Source organism: Panthera uncia, chromosome B1 (assembly GCF_023721935.1).
Source record: "Panthera uncia isolate 11264 chromosome B1, Puncia_PCG_1.0, whole genome shotgun sequence".
Lineage (NCBI taxonomy): Eukaryota > Metazoa > Chordata > Mammalia > Carnivora > Felidae > Panthera > Panthera uncia.
In genome coordinates, this window is record NC_064811.1 from 125,640,337 (window position 1) to 125,663,084 (window position 22,748).

Below are 22,748 nucleotides of genomic sequence, written 5' to 3' on the forward strand. Positions count from 1 at the left end.
ACAACAGAAAAAGTAGGAAAACAAGTTAAACTATATTCAAATTCTAACTTCACCAACTACAGCTTTTGGATTTTTAATACATTTCCTAATGTCTCTGATCTCAAATATCCTCATGAATAAAAGAAAATAATTGCTGACTCATTGGAAATCTGCAATAACAAGTGTAGTCAATAAATGATAGTTTTTGTTTTCTTATACCTACCATTTGAATCTCTTAATTAGAATTTTAAAACAAATTTCTAAAAACTGTCACATCAAGTTCTTTAGAGCATCCCAAGTTGAAAAGTAGTTTGAATAGCATTTTGAGTAATCAAAACATAATCAGTGCACCAAAAAAGTCTAAATATATCTCAGCTTATATAACAGATACTCCTGCTAAAAATGGGAAAATATTTCATTAACAATGAGATTTTCCACCTTTAGTGTTACATTTCCACAGATGCCTTATTTTTGATCTCTCTTCATGTGGCAATGGTTCCTAGTGGTTTTGCTTCCATTTCTTCAACCACCTCTTCCTACCTGCTTCTCTCCATTTAATAAGCAAATCATTAACGAAACCTCAGTATTTACAACTAGATGCAGGAAATCTTCTGCCCAGAGAAAACTTATTTTGCTTCACCTAAGGAAGCCCTGATGACATTAAAAATTCCTTATGTAAAAAAAAAAAAAAAAAAAAAAAAAATTCCTTATGTATTTTAACTTTTACCTAAGCAAGAAATGCCTCCAGGAGAATAGAGATCTAGATTTCAGGAACTGTTCCAACAAATTACCATGGCTCATGTGGATAAAGGCTGTATTTGAATGATGCTAGTTTTAGAATCTTGCTACTCAAGTATGTTTGTAAGATAGCAGTTGCAACATCACCTGGGATGTTAGGCAATTATAGACCTCACCCCATACTAACTGCATTTTAACAAGATGCTATGGTGATTTCTTGTGTATGAATCATCTTAAAATCTGAGAAGCACCATTTTTGAGCAAAAAAAGATCAGAGGAGGAGGGGTAATGGTGACCACAATCAACTGAGATTTTTTAAAACATGTCATTCCTCTAGCCAATTTTATAACTACTACTATAAGCATAGTACTTAGATAGTCTTCACTCTTTGGAGATTAAAAAAAAAGCATATGACAAATTGCCTAGTACTCATTTTCCCAACAACAGATAAAAGATAATTTCAATCTAATATGTCAAGATAACTGAAAATTTTTAAAGTAAATTCCTGATAGGTTTTAACAGCTCACCTAGTCGGAGACACTGTCGCAAAATTCCTCCAGAAGACATATTTTTTTCAGCTTCAATTTCAGTAAAGCCAAGAGAACTTGCAAATATAAGCACATCCACAAGGCTGATTAGCCTCTGCAAAAATGTCACAGAGGCTTCTATTGAAAGGCCTTGAGTAGGTTCTATATTCTCCAGCTCATGCTGTAAGGAACAGAATTTGAAATTTATATCTATATTTTGATAAAAATCTAATTTTCTTGGATACATTCCCCAAATTTCTAAGTTTTATAAAAAGCCAGCTTTCAGAAATCTAGTTCAACAGAATGTTTTCCTTTTTCATCTAAAAAGAAGGCAACAGAAAAGTACAGGTGAACCACCACCAATCATATTCTCTAGCTGACTCATGCCTAAGAAATCAACATAGTTTTTAGTTCTTTCATTCTTGGAACAGATTCTAAGGTCCTTTCATGTAACTGTAAAAGATACTGTTACTTTTGGCTTAATGCACTTATGATGCATAGTAACCACCACATTCAAGTGTTAACAAAGATGCATAACAGTAGCATTTTCACACCAATTTTATAGAGTAGTTAAATCCTTACTGTAGCCGATGTAGCAGCTGAAAGCAATGGCAGTATACCCCCACAAGCCATGACCATATTGTCCATCACTTGAGAGATGAGATGAATTGTGTTGTGTACAAAGATGACATTATCACTGCTATTCACGAAGTCCATAACTGTCTTTGTTGAATGGCTGTCCAAAGATAAATGATGTTTACTGATAAAGCTAAAGAAAGGAAATCACAGTTTGCCTACTTGAGGGGAGGGAGGATAAGACAGTGCGTTTGCTTCGTCTTTAAAGCTGAGGTAATGATAATGATACAGCAGACATGTTGGGGATGCACTTCTTCACAAGATGTAGACCATTTCATATCAGGAGTTACTATCCATGCCCCTTTTCAGTGCTGAAACATATAATACCATTCATCTTGTATATAAAAAGTTGAATTATCCTTAACTGGGAACAAAACTGAGAAGTCACATAGCAAAAACTAAGAGGCAAATGGTGTTAAATGTGCAAATAAAAATAAATTTTCTACTAACATTTTCTTAGAGAAAGCCATAACATGCTTTTAAACAGGATAAGTGTAGTATACAAATAACAATAAACCAATTAGGCATTTCAAAAACATAAATCATACAATAGATAATCTGAAATATACAGATTTCTTATACCAAAACTACATTGGAGAATTGGGTGTTATACTTAGAGTCCAATTTTTTTTTTTTTTTTTTAGTACTTATAGATAAAGCAACTTAGCTTTTATGCTACAGGAAATCTTCAGCACATTTTTTAAAATAAAAATCTCTGATTTTCAGTTTGTTGTAATTCAGACTGGGTAGCTCATTTCTACAATGGCCAATAAAAGTTAATTCAATAAAACCCTATCACAGAAATAATTTATATTCTACTTTTTAACCAAATGTCTGAAATAAATTGCAAAATGTTAACTATATAAATTTCTTTAAACAAACACTAAACTTCATACACATCTTCTATAACAAACATATGGACATACCTTCTCCACATCTGTATATCTGTTTCTATTGAAAATAATAGATCAGTGAGCAAACGTTGATGCATTTGAGACCATTTGAACTCAGGAATACGAAACATAGCAGATCTGGAATCCCTCCTTTGTCCATTACCTCCATCTGGTGCTATTCCTTGACCTGGCCCCTCCTGTTGCCTTGACATCTAATACAGTAAATTTAGAAGAGTAATAAAATAAATTGAACTTCAAAGAAGGCATTAATAATAATAGCTCCTATGCAATTCATCTAACAAATAATCACATTTGAAGATACTAAGGAACCAAATTTACAGAAAAATAATCAATAAGTAATAACATTAAAACTTTAATACATTTAGGGACGCCTGGGTGGCTCAGTCAGTTAAGCGGCCGACTTCAGCTCAGGTCATGATCTCTCGGTCCGCGAGTTCGAGCCCCGCGTCGGGCTCTGTGCTGACAGCTCAGAGCCTGGAGCCTGTTTCAGATTCTGTGTCTCCCTCTCTCTGACCCTCCCCTGTTCATGCTCTGTCTCTCCCTGTCTCAAAATAAATAAAACGTTTAAAAAGAAAACTTTAATACATTTAAAGCAAAGTTACCAAAAATGCTAACTACCATAATTCAACAGTCATTAGCTTGGAACCATTTGGTATTACAACCAGCTAATGTATTATTTCTACAAAGGAATCAAGAAGTTCTTAGATTTGAATATGAGGAGGAAAGAAAGGCAGTATCTGGATTATAAATTGGTTAAAATTAAAAACAAACAAACATAAAGATAACAAAATTAAGAACACCCAACAAAATAGGAAAGAGGGAGTTAAGAGCTAAACAGCATGAAAAATTATAACATGGAATCAACCACTGTCTCATGAATTATTCTGAGATACTAGTAAAGGAGAAAGCTGTGCCTCTTGATCTCAGAAAGGTTCCTCCACTCTTACAAAATAAACAAACCTCGTGGAACAATTTTAAACTACATGCTTCATATATAAAATTATACACTAGTAGGTGGTTCTGCAGGACAACAGCCCTAGATTTTGGTCAGAAAATTAATGTGCTAATAACTACGATTATGTTATCAAATAAAGGTAAAGACAAGTATTTCCAATATTTGCTTTCTAAACTAAAATTATTACAATCCTAAAACTTGAAAGTAGAAAGTAGTAACTTCTGGTGATCTTGTGGTAAAAATAATAATAAAAGCTGCCATTTAATCAATTCACACTAAAACCTTGTGCTAAAGAAAACAAATATAATCTTTACATTCATTGCATTTATATAATTGCAAATAGGATATGAATCAACTCCAAAATAAAATAAAATGTAAGTATATACACTTGCTCTATCTTATTTCAATGTAAATACACTTCAAGAATACAGTATATATAATCACCTCAAGCACAGGTTGATGGGGGTGAGATGCTTCCATGTTTGTATTGGCCTTCAACTCCAATCTCTCAGTATCTGTAGCAACACTGGAAACGTCCAATTTAGCAATCCTCTGCTCAGAAGTAGTAGGAGACTCAAAGATATTACCAGGAGAATCACTAAGTAATTTGGTTTCGCTATCAGAGTTACTTGTTTTCTTCCCTTCCTCTAGCATTGCACCAATATCTGATTGTACAGGTGTCTGGGAAACAGTAGCATCTGGTGAGGTAGCCGGAGACCCTGATGCTGTCATAGTCAAGATTCCAGAGTCTTTGGAATCTTGAGTTTCGCTGTCCGTTTGCTTCTTATTTACAGATTCTTCCTCTTGAAATATTAATTTGTTGTCATTACTAAACATGTCCAGTCTTTCACTGGCTTCAGAGGCAGCTGGAGACAAACTATCTTCTTGGAGTTCTGTGCGTTGACTGGCTTCCTCAGTAGGACTACTTTCTACCTTCAGTTCTACATAATCATCATCATCTTCCTCTACTATAGATTTCTCCAATAATTCTGGCACCTCTGAAGCATCCTCTTCTGAAGGAGAACTTACAGAAGCAGTTACTTCACTAACAGTTATTATACCTTTGCCAGCTCTTTTAAAAGAATTAGAGGAAACAGTCTCACCTATTATATCAGAAGATACTTCTAAATCATCTATATGAATTGTTTCATTTATCAGTGTTTCTTCTAAAGGGACTTCATCCAGTAACTCCTGATTTTCTTGACCAGTTTTCCTTTCTTCATTAGATGTGTTAGGAGTTTGCAGTCCAACACTGGATGTAGAGTTTACTGAAACTGTCTTCTCAATACTTGACTTTTCATCACTATTTCTGGGGATATGAGTAGACACAGGACAATCCTTCATATCTGATTGCTGGGATGCTATTGAAACATTAACATCCCTGCTAATGACAGAGACTGCTTCAACTGGACTTGAACATTGCCCAATTTCTTCATCAACCTTTCCCTGGTGTTCCCTGAATATATTGGCAAGATTTTCTTTGTGTATTTCAAAAGTGACCTAGATGAAAAACATCCAGTCAAAATATGCAAAAAAGAAAGAAAAACAGAACATACAGTACATAAAATTAAAAATTTAACTATTTTTCAAATAAATGGTTTTATATAATGCAATAAAATAATTTTCCTAGAATATCCTTATCTTATAAAATAAACAAAAAGTCAATCACAAAAATTTAAATAGTCAAAAAAAATGAGAGCTATAGTTAATGATGATAGGTAGCATGGCTTTAAACCACAATAACATCCTTACTTTGCCTATTCTTAAACATATATATGAAAAGAATATACTATTCCACTGACCTCTATAAACTGTACCAGGATCTAAGTATATAGCGTTGTGAAGGGCTTTGTACACTAGATAATACATTGTTTTAACTGCAATGAAAATCCATTTCCACGTGACTTATCCTCAACATAGATTAAAAATATCAATTAATTATGCCCACTATTATAGCAGCTCTCCATATATTTATTGAGTTAGTAAAACTTTTTCTTACTAAACTAATACAAATTCAGCAATGAGAAAAAAATCCAATCCTTCCCCAAAGCTCAACCATAATTTTCAAAGTCTAAACTGGTCAAAATAGCCTGCAAGTTCCAGGTTATCCATCCATCCATCCATCCATCCATCCACCCAACGCCACTTGCATGTGAGTGACTAGTATCAGGCACTATGAACATCAACTCTTATCATGCCTGGCCCTGCACACTTTTACCTCAATAATTTTCTTACCAAAGATTATTATAGCCACCATTATCTGGTTGCCACTGGTGTTAGAACAGGAAACACCCCTCAGAAAGAAGTATAATACAAGCAGAAAGTACAGACATGATTATAGTTTACCAATGTTAGAACTGTTTGTTCCTGTAACCTACATTATTATAATACATACAGCAAACTGAACCTTTAGTCAACAAACCTTTATTGAGCCCTAGTATGGGAGGATGGTAGTAGATGACAGGAAAAGATGATTTTTGTGCACAAAGACCCATAGGCATTTTTGAATCATAGGTATGTATACATATGGGTAAAAGGCAAACAAATGTTTAAATAATGCACAACGCACACATTTTTTCAATAGCTATTTACTAACCTTCACTCATAATATATACAGTATGCTCATGCCTTAATAGGATACAGCTAAAAATAAAAATGTTTGGAAAATAAACATTTCACAAATTATAAATACTGGGGGAATTTTTCTGAATATTTCAAAATGTAATGCATATATTCCAAATAAAATGGCACAGTAACATTAACAAAATATCAATTTATTTTATAACCATTTTTTTTAAATGTTTTGTTTTGTTTTAAATAGGTCCACACCCAACGTAGGACTTGAACTCACAACCCTGAGATTAAGAGTCACATGCTCTACCAACTGAGTAAGCCATGTGCCCTGAACTAACTTATTTTAATTGACCAACTTCTCATTATCCAGTCAGCAAAATTTACTGAACACCCAAAGCATGCCAGGCACTGTGTGATGAACACAATGTCCTTGCCTTCATGAGGCTTACAGTCTAATGAAGGAGATTGAAAATAAATATACAAAAATATAAGATAATGTCAGTTAATAGTGAGAGATTTGAAGGCGAAAAAAAAGAAAATAAAAGTCTAGGTGGGATGATGTAGTAGAGTAACTGGGGAAGGTCTCTAAGGATATTATATTGAACAGAGATCAGAATAAAGTGAGACAGAAAGTTATATGAATATGAAAAGGAAAACAATTTCAGGCAGAAGGAAAAACAAATGCAAAGCCCCTAGTAGCCAAAATAATCGTGGTATGTTGGAGGAACAATAAACAGTAGAAAGAGAACTACAGATAAGGTCACAGAGGAAGGCACTGGCTAGATCATAGTTACAGAGAACTATAGACTGTATTAATGATTTTGAATTTTATTCAGAGAGAGAGCCACTAGAAATTTTTGAGTAAGACAAGATAGGTTTGTTGTTGTTGTTGTTGTTGTTGTTGTTGTTGTTGTTTTTAATGATCCGATTTCTTAAGGTATCATTTAGTCTATTTGGAAAACTGACTTTAGGGAAATCATTTCTGCACTGATATGACAATTATTATTGTCTAGAGAAGGCAAGTTTCATACCACCAACCTCAGAGTGATTTTGAAAATAGATCCTTTATTTCAAACACAGTAAGTTTAGTTTTCAATAATTATTTGCTTTCATTTTACTCAATTTAAGGATTTTAAATTTTTTATTATAAAATATATCCATAAACATAAATACATACAATTTATACATACAGATCAAAGAGTAATTTTTTAAACCCAATACACCTACTATCCACATCAGGAAACGGAATACTACTACCCCACAATTCCTCTATGTGCCCATCCTCAACTGTACTCCCAACCTCCCTACCCCTATTAAGAGCAAATCAACATTCTTACATTTCTGTTGTTCCCTACCTGTTTGTTAACAGCTCTACTACCTATATAGTAAAAATATTTATCAAGTTTAGTTTGAGAAGCTAAATATAGCATAATCTTAGCCAGCCATCAAATAAAAGGGCAATATTGCTAAATAAATAAATAAATAAATAAATAAATAAATGCTATCAGAAGACAAGCTACAGTTCCTGAAGTTTCTCTTCAGTTTCTATAAGAGGATATATAAGGCTATTTCTGGGAAGTCTGTTGGCAAGGCCATTAGGAAATATACAAGGCGTTAAGAACTAGAGCATCTATAAGGGGTAGTGTGGGCCAGGTAGTAGGTATCTGGCATGAATAACGTACAAGAAGTATACTACTTTGTATCTTCCAATTCTCACCATGGTCTACCTCTACTCTCAGAAGTAAATCAAAGCAGACCACTTTTTTTGAGGAGAGAAGCATGAATGTACAAATGATCCAGGCAGGAGGAATACGGGCCTATCACATGTAGGTAATTTGTTCTCAGGTTAAAAAAAAAAAAAAAAAAAAAGTTATAATGGCAGATGGCATTTCATTGACAATAGCTTCCCTCTATATCTGTCTCCTAAGTCAAACCGTTCCAGTTTAGAAGGACTGTCATATGTCTACTACATAGCTATCATTGCAGGATCTCCCTGAACCATGGTCTTAGAGATCCCCTCTCATCTCTCTTCCATGTTGCCTCTCCTTTTCCCTATGTCCCACATATTTGTTTAAAGCTCTCCTTTTGGTGTGTATATCCTCTGGCGTCTTCTCAAAAAATAAGTACATGTAAACTAAGTTTTTGAGACTTTAAAACATTTATTTTACCTCCATACTTGATTAATAGAGTATAAAACCATAGGTTGGATAGCATTAATCCCCAGAATTTGAAAGGTATTTCTTCACTTATTTCTGTGCTTCTGTTGCAAAGTCTCAGCCTACTCTGATTCTTTATCCTTTATATAAACTATTTTGTTCCCTGTGAAATCATATAAAATATCCTTGCTCTTAGTGCTTTCAAATTTCACAATGATTTTCAGCACAGATCTATTTTCATCCATTGTGCTAAACACCCATTGGGTCCTTCCAATCAAGCAACAAATATCCTTGGCTCTGGGAAATTTTCTTGAATCAATTAATTTATACCTTTGTCTCCTTTTTCACCTATTCTTGCTTTCTAGGATTACTATTTTTTGACACTGCACTGAATACTCCTCTAATTTTCTTACCATATCTCTATTTTCAATCCCTTTGTCTTTTGGTTCTACTGTCTGGGAGAGTTCCTCCACTAACCCTTAAACATGTTTTACATTTCTCCTATATGAGTCTGGGCTAGTCACTTGACTTCTTACTGCTCATATTAAAATGGGTGGTACAAGGGGAAACACAAACCTAAAAAATTTATATTTTAAATGTTCCCTGGTGTTAAAAAAGAAAATTCCCTCTCCTCTCTTGAGCACTTCCTGTAGAAAGCCTGAAGTTCAAAATACAGTAACCCTTGAACAACACAAGGGATGGGATGCCAAATCCCCCCGAACCTCACATGCAGTCAAAACTCAAGCAAAACTTGGGGCGCCTGGGTGGCTCAGTCGGGTAAGCATCTAACTTCGGCTCAGGTCATGATCTTGCAGATAGTGAGTTTGAGCCCTGTGTCAAGCTCTGTGCTGACAGTTCAGAGCCTGAAGCCTACTTTGGATTCTGTGCCTCCCTCTCTCTCTGCCCCTCCCCTGGCTGTGCTCTCTCTCTCAAAAATAAACACTTAAAAAAAACTTTTTTTAATCAAGTAAAACTTGAATCCACAAAAACTTACTGACAGCCTACTGCTGACTAGAAGACTTACTGATAACATAAACAGTCTATTAGCATACATTCTGTGTGTTGTATGTATTATATGTATCCCTATAATAAAATAAGCTGGAGAAAAGAAAATTTTAAGAATTGGGGTTCCTGGGTGGTTCACTCGGCTCAGGGTCCAACTTCGGCTCAGGTCATGATCTCACAGTTCCTGCAGCTCAGAGCCTGGAGCCTGCTTTGGATTCTGTGTCTCCCTCTCTGCCACTCCCCCACTCATGCTCTGTGTTTTCATTTCTCTCCCTCTCTCTCTCTCTCTCTCCCTCTCTCTCCCTCTCAAAAATAAACATTAAAAAAATTTTTAATGTTTAAGAATGTCTAAGGAAAAGACATTTCAAGTATATATTTATCCAAAAAAAATCCACATATGAGTATACCTGCTCAGTTCAAACCTATGTTGACCCAGGGTCAACTGTACTTTCTCTGGCATTTTGAGATGTATATAAATCTTGTGAAAAGGTAATAAGTCTTTGTGCTATTTCTGCATCCCGGGATATCTTTCCTGGGGGTGTTCAAGTCATCTCTTTGAAACATGAACATCAAGAATGATGATGCCCTGCTTCCTGTCTCTATGGGAGTTTAAGTCTAAGTATTTAGTTCCAAAATGTAACCTCCAGCTTGGCCAACATATACAAGATTTTCTCTTTTGGATGAAAACAGCTACATGTATGTAATGGATTGTATCTGTCTGGCCATATAAAATGGTGAAATGCTTTTTTTGTCTTTGAAATCTCTTCAGTGGATAGTCTGAGATGTGCATTACAGTCTGGCTTAATGCTTACTGATTATTTCACTCCTTTCCACACTTTGAAAACAGGGTATTTTGTGCTAACAGGAGCTTTTATTTTTAATTATTTCCCGAACAATATACTAATAAGGTTATTAACATAGTTATTAAGAGATTAAATGAGTTCTATATGTAAAGTACTTAAAATGGCCCAATACCATTTTGGTGACTGCTGTTTATTTTTCTTATAGAAAAGCATTATATTCTAGTTTCATAGTTTATAGTTACTCTTATCTCTCTGAGGATGTTAATAGTTATTTTTCTTCTGTTTTGTTTCTTCTCTTTGTATTATCTCTGTTTTCCTTGAGTTGCCTCTATTGGTCTGCTTTGTTTCTATCTCCCATGTTAGATGCTTTTCTTAAAACTCTGATATAACTTGGTTTTCTCCTCAGGATTGGCAAAAGGAATAACAAAGGGTCCAGGGGTTAAAAAGCTCTCACTACAGTGGGTAATCTACTTTTACCTTTACTATATCATGATCTGGGCACAGTTTGATTCAGACAACCCAAAGAAGGGTACAACGACAACCCAAAGAAGCATCTTCCAATGTTCTGCTTGCAGGGTTATGGTCTGGTTGCCTACATTTTAGGAGCCAAACACGAAAAGCACAATGGTGGAAGTGTTGCCTTTGCACCCAACATTCAGTTGCACACAGTCTCTTAATCTCCCCACCCCCTCCATTTTGCTAATATAAACAAAGACCAGTGGCCCTCTGTATTGCCCTCTCTAGATTCTGTAAGAATAGACTGGGACAGTGTTTTAATAGCACGGAGGAAGGGAGAATAACGAGGTACCAAATTGCTACTCAAACAATCTTATTCAATGTTTTTTGCTTCTAGCACACCCAACCCCCAATTCTCAGTTTCATATACAGATAGGCTTCCAGTTCCTAAGAATCCTGAGGGTTCTTTAGTGAAAATAAAGTTAGCTCTTGGCTTTTCCCACGCTAAGTTCATGATTTACTTTTCCCAATCTAAGTTAATACACCTATAGATCTGATCGTTAGACTCTAAATTTTACTGCTTTTCACTCTATTCCTATTCTCTCCATCCTGTGGACTTAATATTTTTCAAAACCCTTTCATGGCATTTTTAGTAGGGTTTCAATATGAAGTAAAATTAGATGTTAGTGTTCAACTTTCCAGTTTAATCCAAAAGCTTTGTTTTCTCTAAGTCAGCTTAAATCAACATATACTTAGTTTCTGTTCATCTAGTTACGAGCTATTTTCCAAAATCATTAAGCATATACCTTCCTTTTTTATTTTTTTAAAATAAAGCAATATTATGTTTGATTATGCTTCACACACACACACACACACACACACACACACACAAAACCACAGAAACCATTGAGATTTTAAAGGCTATTCTTTGTAATTTCTTGTTAATAGTAACTGTAAACTACAACATTTTTACCCAACATTGAACAGAATCACTGAAATACCTTCTAAAAGTGCTATAAATGCAATATCCTTCTAAAAGTCTATGAGAATAAAGATTAAGATGAATGCAGACCCCTCAAAAAAATTGCTTGTATTTAAATTCAAAATACTTTCAGGTGCATTCTCTCTAAATCTATTTTGTTGGGGTTTTTTTAATCATGAATGGATGTTCTATTTTGCCAAATGCTTTTACTGCATCTGTTGAAAGGATCACACGTTTCTTACCTTTTCTTTTATTAATGTGGTGTAGCATGTTGACTGATTTAATAATACTTAACCACCCTCACAACCCAGAAATAAAATACCATTCGATAGTGGTGAATGATCTTGTTAATGTACTGCTGAATTCAGTTGGCTAGTATTTTATGAAGAATTTTTGCATCCACATTCACCAGGGATATTGGCCTGTAGTTCTCTTTTTTAGTGCAGTCTTCATCTGGTTTTGGTATCAGAGTAATGCTGGCCTCACAAAATGAATTTAGACTTTTTCCTTCATTTTCTACATTTTAGAATAGTTTGAAAAGAATAGAATAGGTATTAAATCTACTTTAAATGTTTGGTAGAATTCACCTGTTGACGCCATCGGATAAAGGCCATATATGAAAAGCCCACAGCTAATATAATACACTCAACAGGGAAAAACTGAAAGCTTTTCCTTCAGTCAGGAATAAGACAGGGATGTCCATTCTCACCACTATTACTTAACACAGTACTGGAAGTCCTACCCACAGCAATCAGACAACAGGAAGAAATAAAAGGCATCCAAATCAGCAAGGAAGAAGCCAAACTTTCACTATTTGCAGATGACATGATACTGTATACAGAAAACCCAAAGGACTCCACAAAAAAATTGCTAGAACAGATACATGAATTCAGTAAAGTCATAGGATACAAAATCAACATACAGAAATCTGTGGCATTCCTATACACCAAAAATGAAGCAGCAGAAAGAGAAATTAAGGAATCAAACCCATTTGCAATTGCACCAAAAACAGTAAGATACCTAGGAATAAACTTAAACACAGGGGTAAAAGATCTGTACTCTGAAAACCACGAAACACTGATGAAAGAAACTGAAAGTAACACACAAAAAAATGGAAAGACATTCCATGCTCATGATGTGGAAGAACAAACATTGTTAAAATGTCTATACTACCCAAAGTAATCAATATATCTAATGCAATCTCTATGCAAAATACCAACAGGTGGAGTGCCTGGGTGGCTCAGTCAGTTAAGCATCCAACTTCAGCTCAGGTCATGATCTAGCAGTTCGTGGGTTTGAGCCCCACATCGGGCTCTGTGCTGACAGCTCAGAGCCTGGAGCCTACTTCAGATTCTGTGTCTCCCTCTCTTTGTAACTCCCTCACTCATGCTCTGTCTCTCTCAAAAATAAATAAACATTAAAAATAATTTAAATACCAACAGCAAAATACCAAGAGCTAGAACAAACAATCCTAAAACTTATATGGAACCACAAAAGACCCCAAATAGCCAAAGCAATCTTAAAAAAGAAAAGCAAAACTGGAGACATTACAATTCCAGGCATCAAATTACATTACAAAGCACAAGTTGGACACAAATTGGAATGTAGACACAAACTGGAATGGAATAGAATGTAAAACCCAGAAAAACCCCACAACTATATGGTCAATTAATCTTCGACAAAACAAGAAAGAATATCCAATGGGAAAAAGACAGTTTCTTCAACAAATGGCGTTGGAAAAACTAGAGAGCAACATGCAAAAGAATAAAACTGGACCACTTTCTTACACCAAACACAAAAATAAATTCAAAATGGATAAAAGACTGGGAAGCCTGGATGGCTCAATCAGTTGAGCATCTGACTCTTGATTTCAGCTCAGGTCATGATCTCAGGATCACAAGATCAAGCCCCAAGTCAGGCTCCATGCTGAGCATGGAACATACTTAAGATTCTCTCTCTCTCCCTTTCTCCCACTCCCCCACTTGTGCTTTCTCTCCAAAATAAAAAATAATTTTAAAAAATGGACTAAAGACCTAAATATGAGACCTAAAACCATAAAAATCCTTGAGGAGAACACAGGCAGTAAATTCTTAGCAACTTCTTTCTAGATATGCCTCCTGAGGCAAGGGAAATAAAGGCAAATAAAAAGCTTCATCAAAATAAAAAGCTTCTGCACAATGAAGGAAACAATCAACAAAATTAAAAGGCAGCCTATAGAATGGGAGAAGATACTCACATATGACATTATCTGATAAAGTTAGTATCCAAAATCTATAAAGAACTTAAACTCAACAACCAAAAAAATGTATAATCCAATTTAAAACATGGGCAGAAGACAAGAATAGATATCTTTCCAGTGAAGATAGCCAGGTGACCCAAAGACACATGAAAACATGCTCAACATCTCATCATCAGGGAAATAACTATCAAAACTACAATGAGATATCACTTCACACCCATCAGAATGGCTAAAATTAACAGCACAAGAAACAACAGTTGTGGTGAGTATAAGGAGAAAGGGGAACCCTATTACACTTTTGGTGGGAATGCAAACTGGTAAAGCCACCCTGGAAAACAGTATGGAGGCTCCTCAAATAGTTAAGAATAGAACTGCCCTATGATCCAGCAACTGCACTACTAGGTATTTACCCAAAGGATACAAAAATACTAATTCAAAGGGATACATGCACTCCAATGTTTACTGCAGCATTATTTATAACAACTAAATTATGGAAAGAGTCCAAATGTCCATTGACTGATGAGTGGATAAAGAAGATGTGGTATTTATATATAACAGAATACTACTCAGCCATTAAAAACAATGAAATCTTGTCATTTGCAATGACATGGATGCAGCCAGAGTATTATGCTATGCAAAATAAATCGGTCAGAAAAAGACAAATACCGTATGATTTCACTCATGTGTGGAATTTAAGAAAAAAAAATGAGCAAAGGGGGTAAAAAAAGAGACAGACAGATAAACCAAGAATCAAACTCATAACTTTAAAGAACAAACTGTTAGCAGAGGGAAAGGGGGTGGGGAATGGGTTATATAGGTGATGAGGATAAAGCAGTGCACTTGCTGTAATGAGCACCAGGTGTTGTATGGAAGTGCTGAGTCACTGGATTGTACCCCTGGAACTAATACTACATTGTATGTTAACTGGCACTTGTACCCCAATGTTTATAGCAGCACTCTCAACAAGAGCCAAATTATGGAAAGAGCCTAAATGTCCATCAACTGATGAATGGATAAAGAAATTGTGGTTTATATACAAAACGGAGTACTACATGGCAATGAGAAAGAATGAAATATGGCCTATTGTAGCAACCTGGATGGAACTGGAGAGTGTTATGCTAAGTGAAATAAGTCATACAGAGAAAGACAGATACCATATGTTTTCACTCTTATGTGGATCCTGAGAAACTTAACAGAAGACCATGGGGGAGAGGAAGGAAAAAAAAAAAAAGAGGTTAGAGAAGGAGGGAGCCAAAACATAAAAGACTCTTAAAAACTGAGAACTGAGAGTTGATGGGGGGTGGGAAGGAGAGGAGGATGGGTGATGGGTATTGAGGAGGACACCTGTTGGGATGAGCACTGGGTGTTGTATGGAAACCAATTTGACAATAAACTTCATATTTAAATAAATAAGTAAATACATAAACAAATAAAAACTTTAAAAACAACAACAAATGGAGGTTTCAAGACCAACACTTATCTATAAATAAATAAATAAATAAATAAATCTATAGCTCCCACATAAAAGATACTAAGTTCAAAAATATAAAAAATAAAAATAAATTTAAACTGTAGAATTTTATATATACAAAATGCCAGAAAAAAATTTTAATGTGAGTTATCAGCTTTATAGAAAATAAAAGGGGTATGTTCTGAGGAGAAAAGTAGTAAACATGCAAGAACAATCAAAGATAAATAGACACAAATAGGTTAGGATAGTTTCTAAAGCCCATTCTCAGGGCCAGTAGCTGGAAAAGAGAAAGCCTTTGGCACTAAGTTTGGAAACAGACCCAAAGGCTAATCTCACCAAATAACTCACTTAAATGGTCACTGGTGTACTGTTCTAAATGTATGCTATTTCCACTGCTTTGCTGGTCACCAAGGCATAAAAATATCTAACAGCAATCAGGCCATTAAAACAGATGTGCATCTAGCAAATTGCCGTATATAACAAAGTCATGTTCTCTCAATCAAAATTTATTACAATATTATAGGTTAGTGGCATTCACAAGATGGGCTACCAAAAACAGAAGAGTTTTCCATTCTCGTTAAATATAAACAATAATTCAAGACAAATGAATACCCAAAAAAACTAATCATAATATGTCAAGATGATCACAGATATGTGAATATAAGTTTGAATCAATCAAACATAAAAAACAAGAGAGGCATCAAGTGAAAACAATCATGAATGTTTAACTACCCCAGAGTATCAAGTTATAGAGACTGAAAGCACCATTGCAAACACCCAGAAAAACATGAAAATCAACAAAGTGTGAGGTGTCAGAATGTAGATAAACAATCAAACTTTTAGTGATTAAAATTAAAAATAAATACAAATAACAAATAAGCTGCAACATTGGATTTGTTGCACCTCAAACTGCAAAATTATGGCAAGAGTGTGCGATAAGTGCTTAGTTAAGATGGGAAAGGCATGAAATTTGTGGGTAGAAGACATGAATGGTAAACCTATTCCAACTGACAGTAACATGTTGTGCCAGAAACCACTGAGCCTCAACAAAGACTTTAAGACTTTAAGCAAGAGATAACCTGAAAAGAGTGACATCAAGCCATTTACTGCAAGGGATGGTTACACAAATTCAGTAACAGATTTGTCCTGAAAAATACAAACATTACTAGATAGGATGTATCTCCTGATGAAGTAGTGGCTGCCACATTTGTGGCAGAGTTAAGGAAATTAATTACAAAGAAAAGGATACGAGGGTGCCTGGCTAGCTCAGTCGGCAGAGCAAGTGACTCTTGATGTTGGGGTCACAAGTTCAAGCCCCACACTGGGTGTAAAGATTAAAAAAATAAAATAAAGTGACTGAACATTTATAAATGAATAAACAAATAAATAAATTGGGGTGCCTGTGTAACTCAGCTGGTTGAGTGTTGAGCATCCAACTTTGGATCAAGTCATGATCTCACAGCTTGTGTGGGTTTGAACCTTGCATCGGGCTTTGTGCCGAAGCCCGGAGCCTGGAGCCTGCTTTGGGCTCTGTGTCACCCTTTCTCTCTCTGCCCCTCCCTGTTCACGCTCTGTCTCTGTCTCTCTCAAGAATAAATAAACTTTAGGCAAAAACCTCTTTGATCTTGGCCGCAGCAACTTCTTACTCAACACGTCTCCAGAGGCAAGGGAAACAAAAGCAAAAATGAACTACTGGGACCTCATCAAAATAAAAAGCTTCTACACAGTGAAGGAAACCCATCAGCAAAACTAAAAGGCAACCAACAGAATGGGAGAAGATGTTTGCAAATGACATATCAGATAAAGGGTTAGTATCTAAAATCTATAAAGAACTTATCAAACTCAACACCCAAAAAACAAAGAATACAGTGAAGAAAAGAGCAAAAGACATGAAGAGACACTTCAGCAAAGAAGACATCCAGATGGCCTACCAACACATGAAAACATACTCAACATCAGTCACCATCAGGGAAATACAAATCAAAACCACAATGAGATACCACCTTGCACCTGTCAGAATGGCTAACGTTAACATCTCAGGGAATAACAGACGTTGGTGAGGATGCAGAGAAATAGGATCTCTTTTGCCTTGTTGGTGGGAATGCAAACTGGTGCAGCCACTCTGGAAACAGTATGCAGGTTCCTCAAAAAACAAAAATAGAACTAACCTACGACCCAGCAATTGCACTACTAGGCATTTATCCATGGGATACAGATGTACTGTTTCGAAGGGACACATGCACCCCCATGTTTAAAGTAGCACTATCAACAATAGCCAAAGTATGGAAAGAGCCCAAATGTCCATCAGATGGATGAATGGATAAAGAAGATGTGGTATATATATACAATGGAGTATTACTCAGCAATCAAAAAGAATGAAATCTTGCCATTGGCAACTACTTGGATGGAACTGGAGGGTATTATGCTAAGTGAAATTAGTCAGAGAAAGACAAAAATCCTATGACTTCACTCATATGAGGACTTTAAGAGACAAAACAGATGAATATAAGGGAAGGGAAACAAAATAATATAAAAACAAGGAGGGGGATAAAACAGAAGAGACTCATAAATATGGAGAACAAACTGAGGGTTACTGGAGGGGTTGTAGGAGGGGTGATGGGCTAAATGGGTAAGGGGCACTAAGGAATCTACTCCCGAAATCATTGTTGCACTATATGCTAACTAATTTGGATGTAAATTTTAAAAAATAAAAAATAAAATTAAAAAAATAATATAAATAAATAAATAAATAAATAAACTTTTAAAAATCAAAACTAGATAACAATTTTTTTTTTTTACTTTTTCAGGGGCGCCTGGGTGGCTTAGTTGGTTAGGCTTCCAATTTGGCTCAGTTCATGATCTCATCGCCTGTGAGTTCGAGCCCTGCATCCGACTGTGCTGACAGCTCAGAGCCTGGAGCCTGCTTCGGATCCTGTGTCTCCCTCTCTCTCTGCCCCTCCCCCACTTGCACTCTGTCTCTCTCTGTCAAAAATAAACATTAAAAAAAGCAAGCAAGCATGGGTGACAACCATCTTGTTAGTGAAATGGTTCCATCAATGCTTCATCCCAGAAGTGAAAAAATAATTGGAAGAGGAAGGGTTAGAATTTAAAGTCCCGTTATATACAATGTACCTGGCCATCCTGAAACCTGAATTTTGGTATGAAAATGAAAATGGCAAGGTTGTATTTTTACCTCCAAATATGACCTTACTGCTTCAGCCCTTTGACCAGGACATCATTTGATTTGTCAAGGCCACCTCCACCCATCTAGTATTTGATTACACTCAATCAGCAACTGATGAAGACCCTAATCTAGACATAATGCAATGGTGGAAATCATTCCTTACTGCTGATGCAATAACATTCATCAAACTTCAATGGATGAATTAAAACCAGAAACTGTAAATGTCAGCTGGAAGAACTTATGAAGTCAGCAATGATTTTAAAGTCTTCTCAGGATCGATGGAGAAGTTAGGAAAACCATTCACTCAGCAAGACAAATTAGTGGAGAGGATTTGCTGAAATGCTTGATGAAGTAGTGGAAGAACGTACTGAAAGCCACTGAGAAATGTTAACAAATGAGGAATTGGAAAAACTTGTTGAGTCATCTATGGAGGAAGAAATGGAAGCAGAACTGGCAATGTGGACATTATAGAAATTTGCTTAAGTATTTCAAGTTGCACAGACATTGAAGGACAAAATTATGGAATATGATCCTCAGAAGGAACAGAGCATTAAAGTCACCCATATGATCACTGAAGGATTACAACTTCTGCAGCAACATTGATGAATTAAAAATAAAGTCAACAAATTCCCATTACAATGTTCTTTCAAAGGGTTTTTTGCAAAAACAACCTTCAACTACCAAGGATCCCTTACCACTGACATCATGTGCTCCTGACATCTCACCATCAACATCACTCAATGATCCAGGATCACCTGAAGCAGATGATCCTCTTTCTGACATACTGTCAGAAGGTCAACAGTAGCCCTTATGCTACATCACAAAACCTACATCATACACCTCACCTCCTCTCATCACACAGGCATTTTATCATCTCACATCACAAGAAGAATGACGAGTAAAATACAGTAAAATATTTTGAGATAGACCACATTCACATAACTTTTATTACAGTATATTATACTTGTTCTACTTTATAAGTAGTTACTGTTGTTAATGTCTTAATTTATAAATAAAAGTTTATCACAGATATGTATGTATAGGAAAAAACACAGCATACACAGGCTTCAGTACTATGCACAGTTTCAGGCATTAAGTGGGGAGTCTTGGAACATATTCCCCCCGGATAAGGGGGAACTGGTGTAGTTAGTTACATAGAAGTGAACTTCTCTACTGGTTATCATCAATTTAAGGAATTCCTCCTACATTTCCATTGCCTTCTTCAGAGCCAACAGAAGATACTTATTTTTGCTATCACAAATTATCTTGTACAGATATGTTTTCATGATGCTGCTGCTAGTATTCACTGAAGTTACAACTTTTCATGACTATCAGCGTACTTTCTTTCAACCATTTGATTAGACTTTTCATTCTAAAGGTGAAGTATATTTCTTCGTCATATTCTATCTACATTCATAACCAGCAGACAAACTTTCAACTGCCCATTTAAAAAGACAGGTTAAAGACTATCATTCATTTAATGTTAAAATTCCAAGAACAAAATATGGCTTATGTAATACACATTTTAATTCAAAGCAATGTACATTTTCATAAAGTACAACCTGAATGTGCCACAGGGAATATCTTTTCTTCTGTATTATACTGATTTGCAGTCAAATCTGTTGTAAATAGTGTTTTGTATTTCCTAAGCAAACCAACTGTTAACTCTTTCTTCTGTAAATATAAATATTAGAAAAGCTTTCAAAATTCTGAACTTGATTTTGAAATTTCTCTTTAATTTACTCCAATACTCTAAAAGCTAAATGGCAATTGAGCAATTATCAGTGTTGTTATCTTTTTTGATACCGTTTTTCCTAAAGGTATTTGTGACTGATAATTCCTAATTAATTACCAGATATTGTTCTAAATTACCCAGCTAAAGCACTAGTCATTAATCTTCACAATCATTTGACAGCTAATCTATAGCTGTTTGTAATGTTTGGAAAGCACTTCTCTAAACTACTAAAGATTCTCATGAGCTAATAACTACAACATTTATTTTGCCATTACTTTCAACTTAATTGTCACTCAGATTTACTAATTAGGAGATAAAAGATTGATACAACAATATATCAAGAGATTAACATTATTAATCCATATGTTTAAAAGACTTTAACCAATAAAAATTCAGCCTTTTGAATGTTAGGCTAAGTTTAGCAACCAACCTTCTTTACTAAGCAAATGCATCTTTTTCATGTGTTTTTTTCCTATGGAAATATCAGCTGAGTATTACATGTTAACTTCTAATTCTTAGGTTACCAACATTTCATAGTTGATAAATAAGATATCTATAAACACAGCTGAATCTCCCTATATGGGATATCAATCAGCATGTCTCAAAATGATCACTACCACACAACAGGAGACCTTTTACACAGGCTCGGTCCCACAGCTTGCAACAACAATGTTGCAAAGATAACAGATACAATAAAGTCAAGTTATTAATATTCATAAGCTTATCAATCTTATTTTAAGGTTATAAATTTTTACTGCTCTATTTTATGCAAAGCATCTTGATTACAAATCTAAATACTCTGGTTCAAATCTAAGTTCCTAAATGCTTCCTTATTACAACCTTACTGGAAGGGTATCAAGCATAAGGCTAGGCTACTACTTAAGAGAATTAGTTATAAAAAAATTTTTTTAAGTTTAATAACAAAGGGAAACAATCCTGTGAGGAAAACAAGTCCTATAACATAATTTGCACTATATATTCATCACATAAAAAACTTAAAAGTATTGTTTGAATAGGTAGTATATTTTGATAAGGTTAACGCACTACCACAAAATATGGCATGTTGTCATACTGAATATTTTAAGATGAAGGAATTTGAGAAAAAGCAGGTGCAGGAAGAACTCTCTGACCTCTCCATTCTCATCTGAAGTAGATTATAGAAACACCAGGTTCTAGAAGAACTCTCTGATCCCCTCCTGCTCTCCGAAGCCTCTCATGTGAGAGGTGCCCTCCCTATAACCCAGAGGAAAGGAGCTTCCTTATCTCAGAAGATACACGGATGCCAAAAAAAAAAAAAAACTCCAAATGAATAGGCCTCGCTAATTTTCCCCCAGTTTACTACCCTTAGCTCATACCCTCTGTCCTATCGTGTTTTCCCATGACTTTCCACTCTTCATCAAACCTAGTATAAAAACACTCAGGCTTGGGGTACCTCGGTGGCTCAGTCGGTTAAGCACCCTACTTGGGCTCTGCTCATAATCTCATGGTTAGTGAGTTCAAGCCCCGCATCAGGCTCTCTGCTGTCAGCGCAGAGCCTACTTTGGATCCTCTGTTCCTCTCTCTCTCTCTATCCCTCCCCTGCTCGCTCATGCTCTCTCAAAAGTAAGTAAACGTTTAAGAAAAAAAAAAAAAAACCTCAGGCTTAACCCTTTCTTTGGGTCTTTCACTTTCTAATAAAGGCTCCCATGTACTGTAAAACATATTAAGTAAATGTATATGCTTTTATTCTGTTAATCTCTATTTATCAGTTTAATTTTCAGGCCCAGCCTGAGACTCTAAAAGGGTCAAGAAAAAGATTTTCCTCCCCTAAAATTCACATGATTCAAATATAAAACAGTATGTAGTTTAAGTTTCTCTCCTACCACTGTCCTCACTGGCACAACTCCCAACAATCAGGCGACCAGTTATTTCTTATGTACCTTCCCAGGGTAGTCTCATGCATATACAGACATAAATTCTCACTTTCCCACTTGTTTTACTAACATCCAAAGTACAAACTGCTCCACAATTTCTTTTGTCATGTAATATACCTTGGTGAACTATTTCAGGATAGTTTTAATTTTTTTATATAGCTAAAGTAACTTTTGAAGTTAGTTTTCTATGGCTTGTTTGATGTCTTCTGTCCATTTTTCTATTGGGCTTTCTTTTGCTATCTTCTTCTAGGAAGACTAGAACCTTTTTTTTTAATGTTTAGTTATTACTGAGAGACAGACACAGAGCGTGAGCAGGGGAAGGGTAAGACAGGGGGAGACACAGAATCTGAAGTAGGCTCCAGGCTCTGAGCTGTCAGCACAGAGCCCCACACAGGGCTTGAACTCACAAACTATGAGACCATGACCTGAGCCGAAGTCGGTCCCCTAAGCAACTGAGCCACCCAGGCACCCCTAGGAAGAC

At 35.6% G+C, this 22,748-nt stretch overlaps 1 protein-coding gene across 4 annotated transcripts in view; it reads right to left on the minus strand.

The window, feature by feature from the left end:
• Positions 1–22,748, minus strand: part of LRBA (LPS responsive beige-like anchor protein) — a 785,855-nt gene that overhangs the window by 580,230 nt on the left and 182,877 nt on the right. For all 4 annotated transcript variants that reach the window (XM_049632267.1, XM_049632266.1, XM_049632264.1 and 1 more), the window contains exons 23-26: positions 4,194–5,249; positions 2,807–2,985; positions 1,827–1,980; positions 1,245–1,425 (exon numbers count right to left, since the gene is read on the minus strand). In XM_049632267.1, coding sequence (XP_049488224.1) covers positions 1,245–1,425; positions 1,827–1,980; positions 2,807–2,985; positions 4,194–5,249 — 1,570 coding nt within the window. The remainder of the gene's footprint in view (positions 1–1,244; positions 1,426–1,826; positions 1,981–2,806; positions 2,986–4,193; positions 5,250–22,748) is intronic.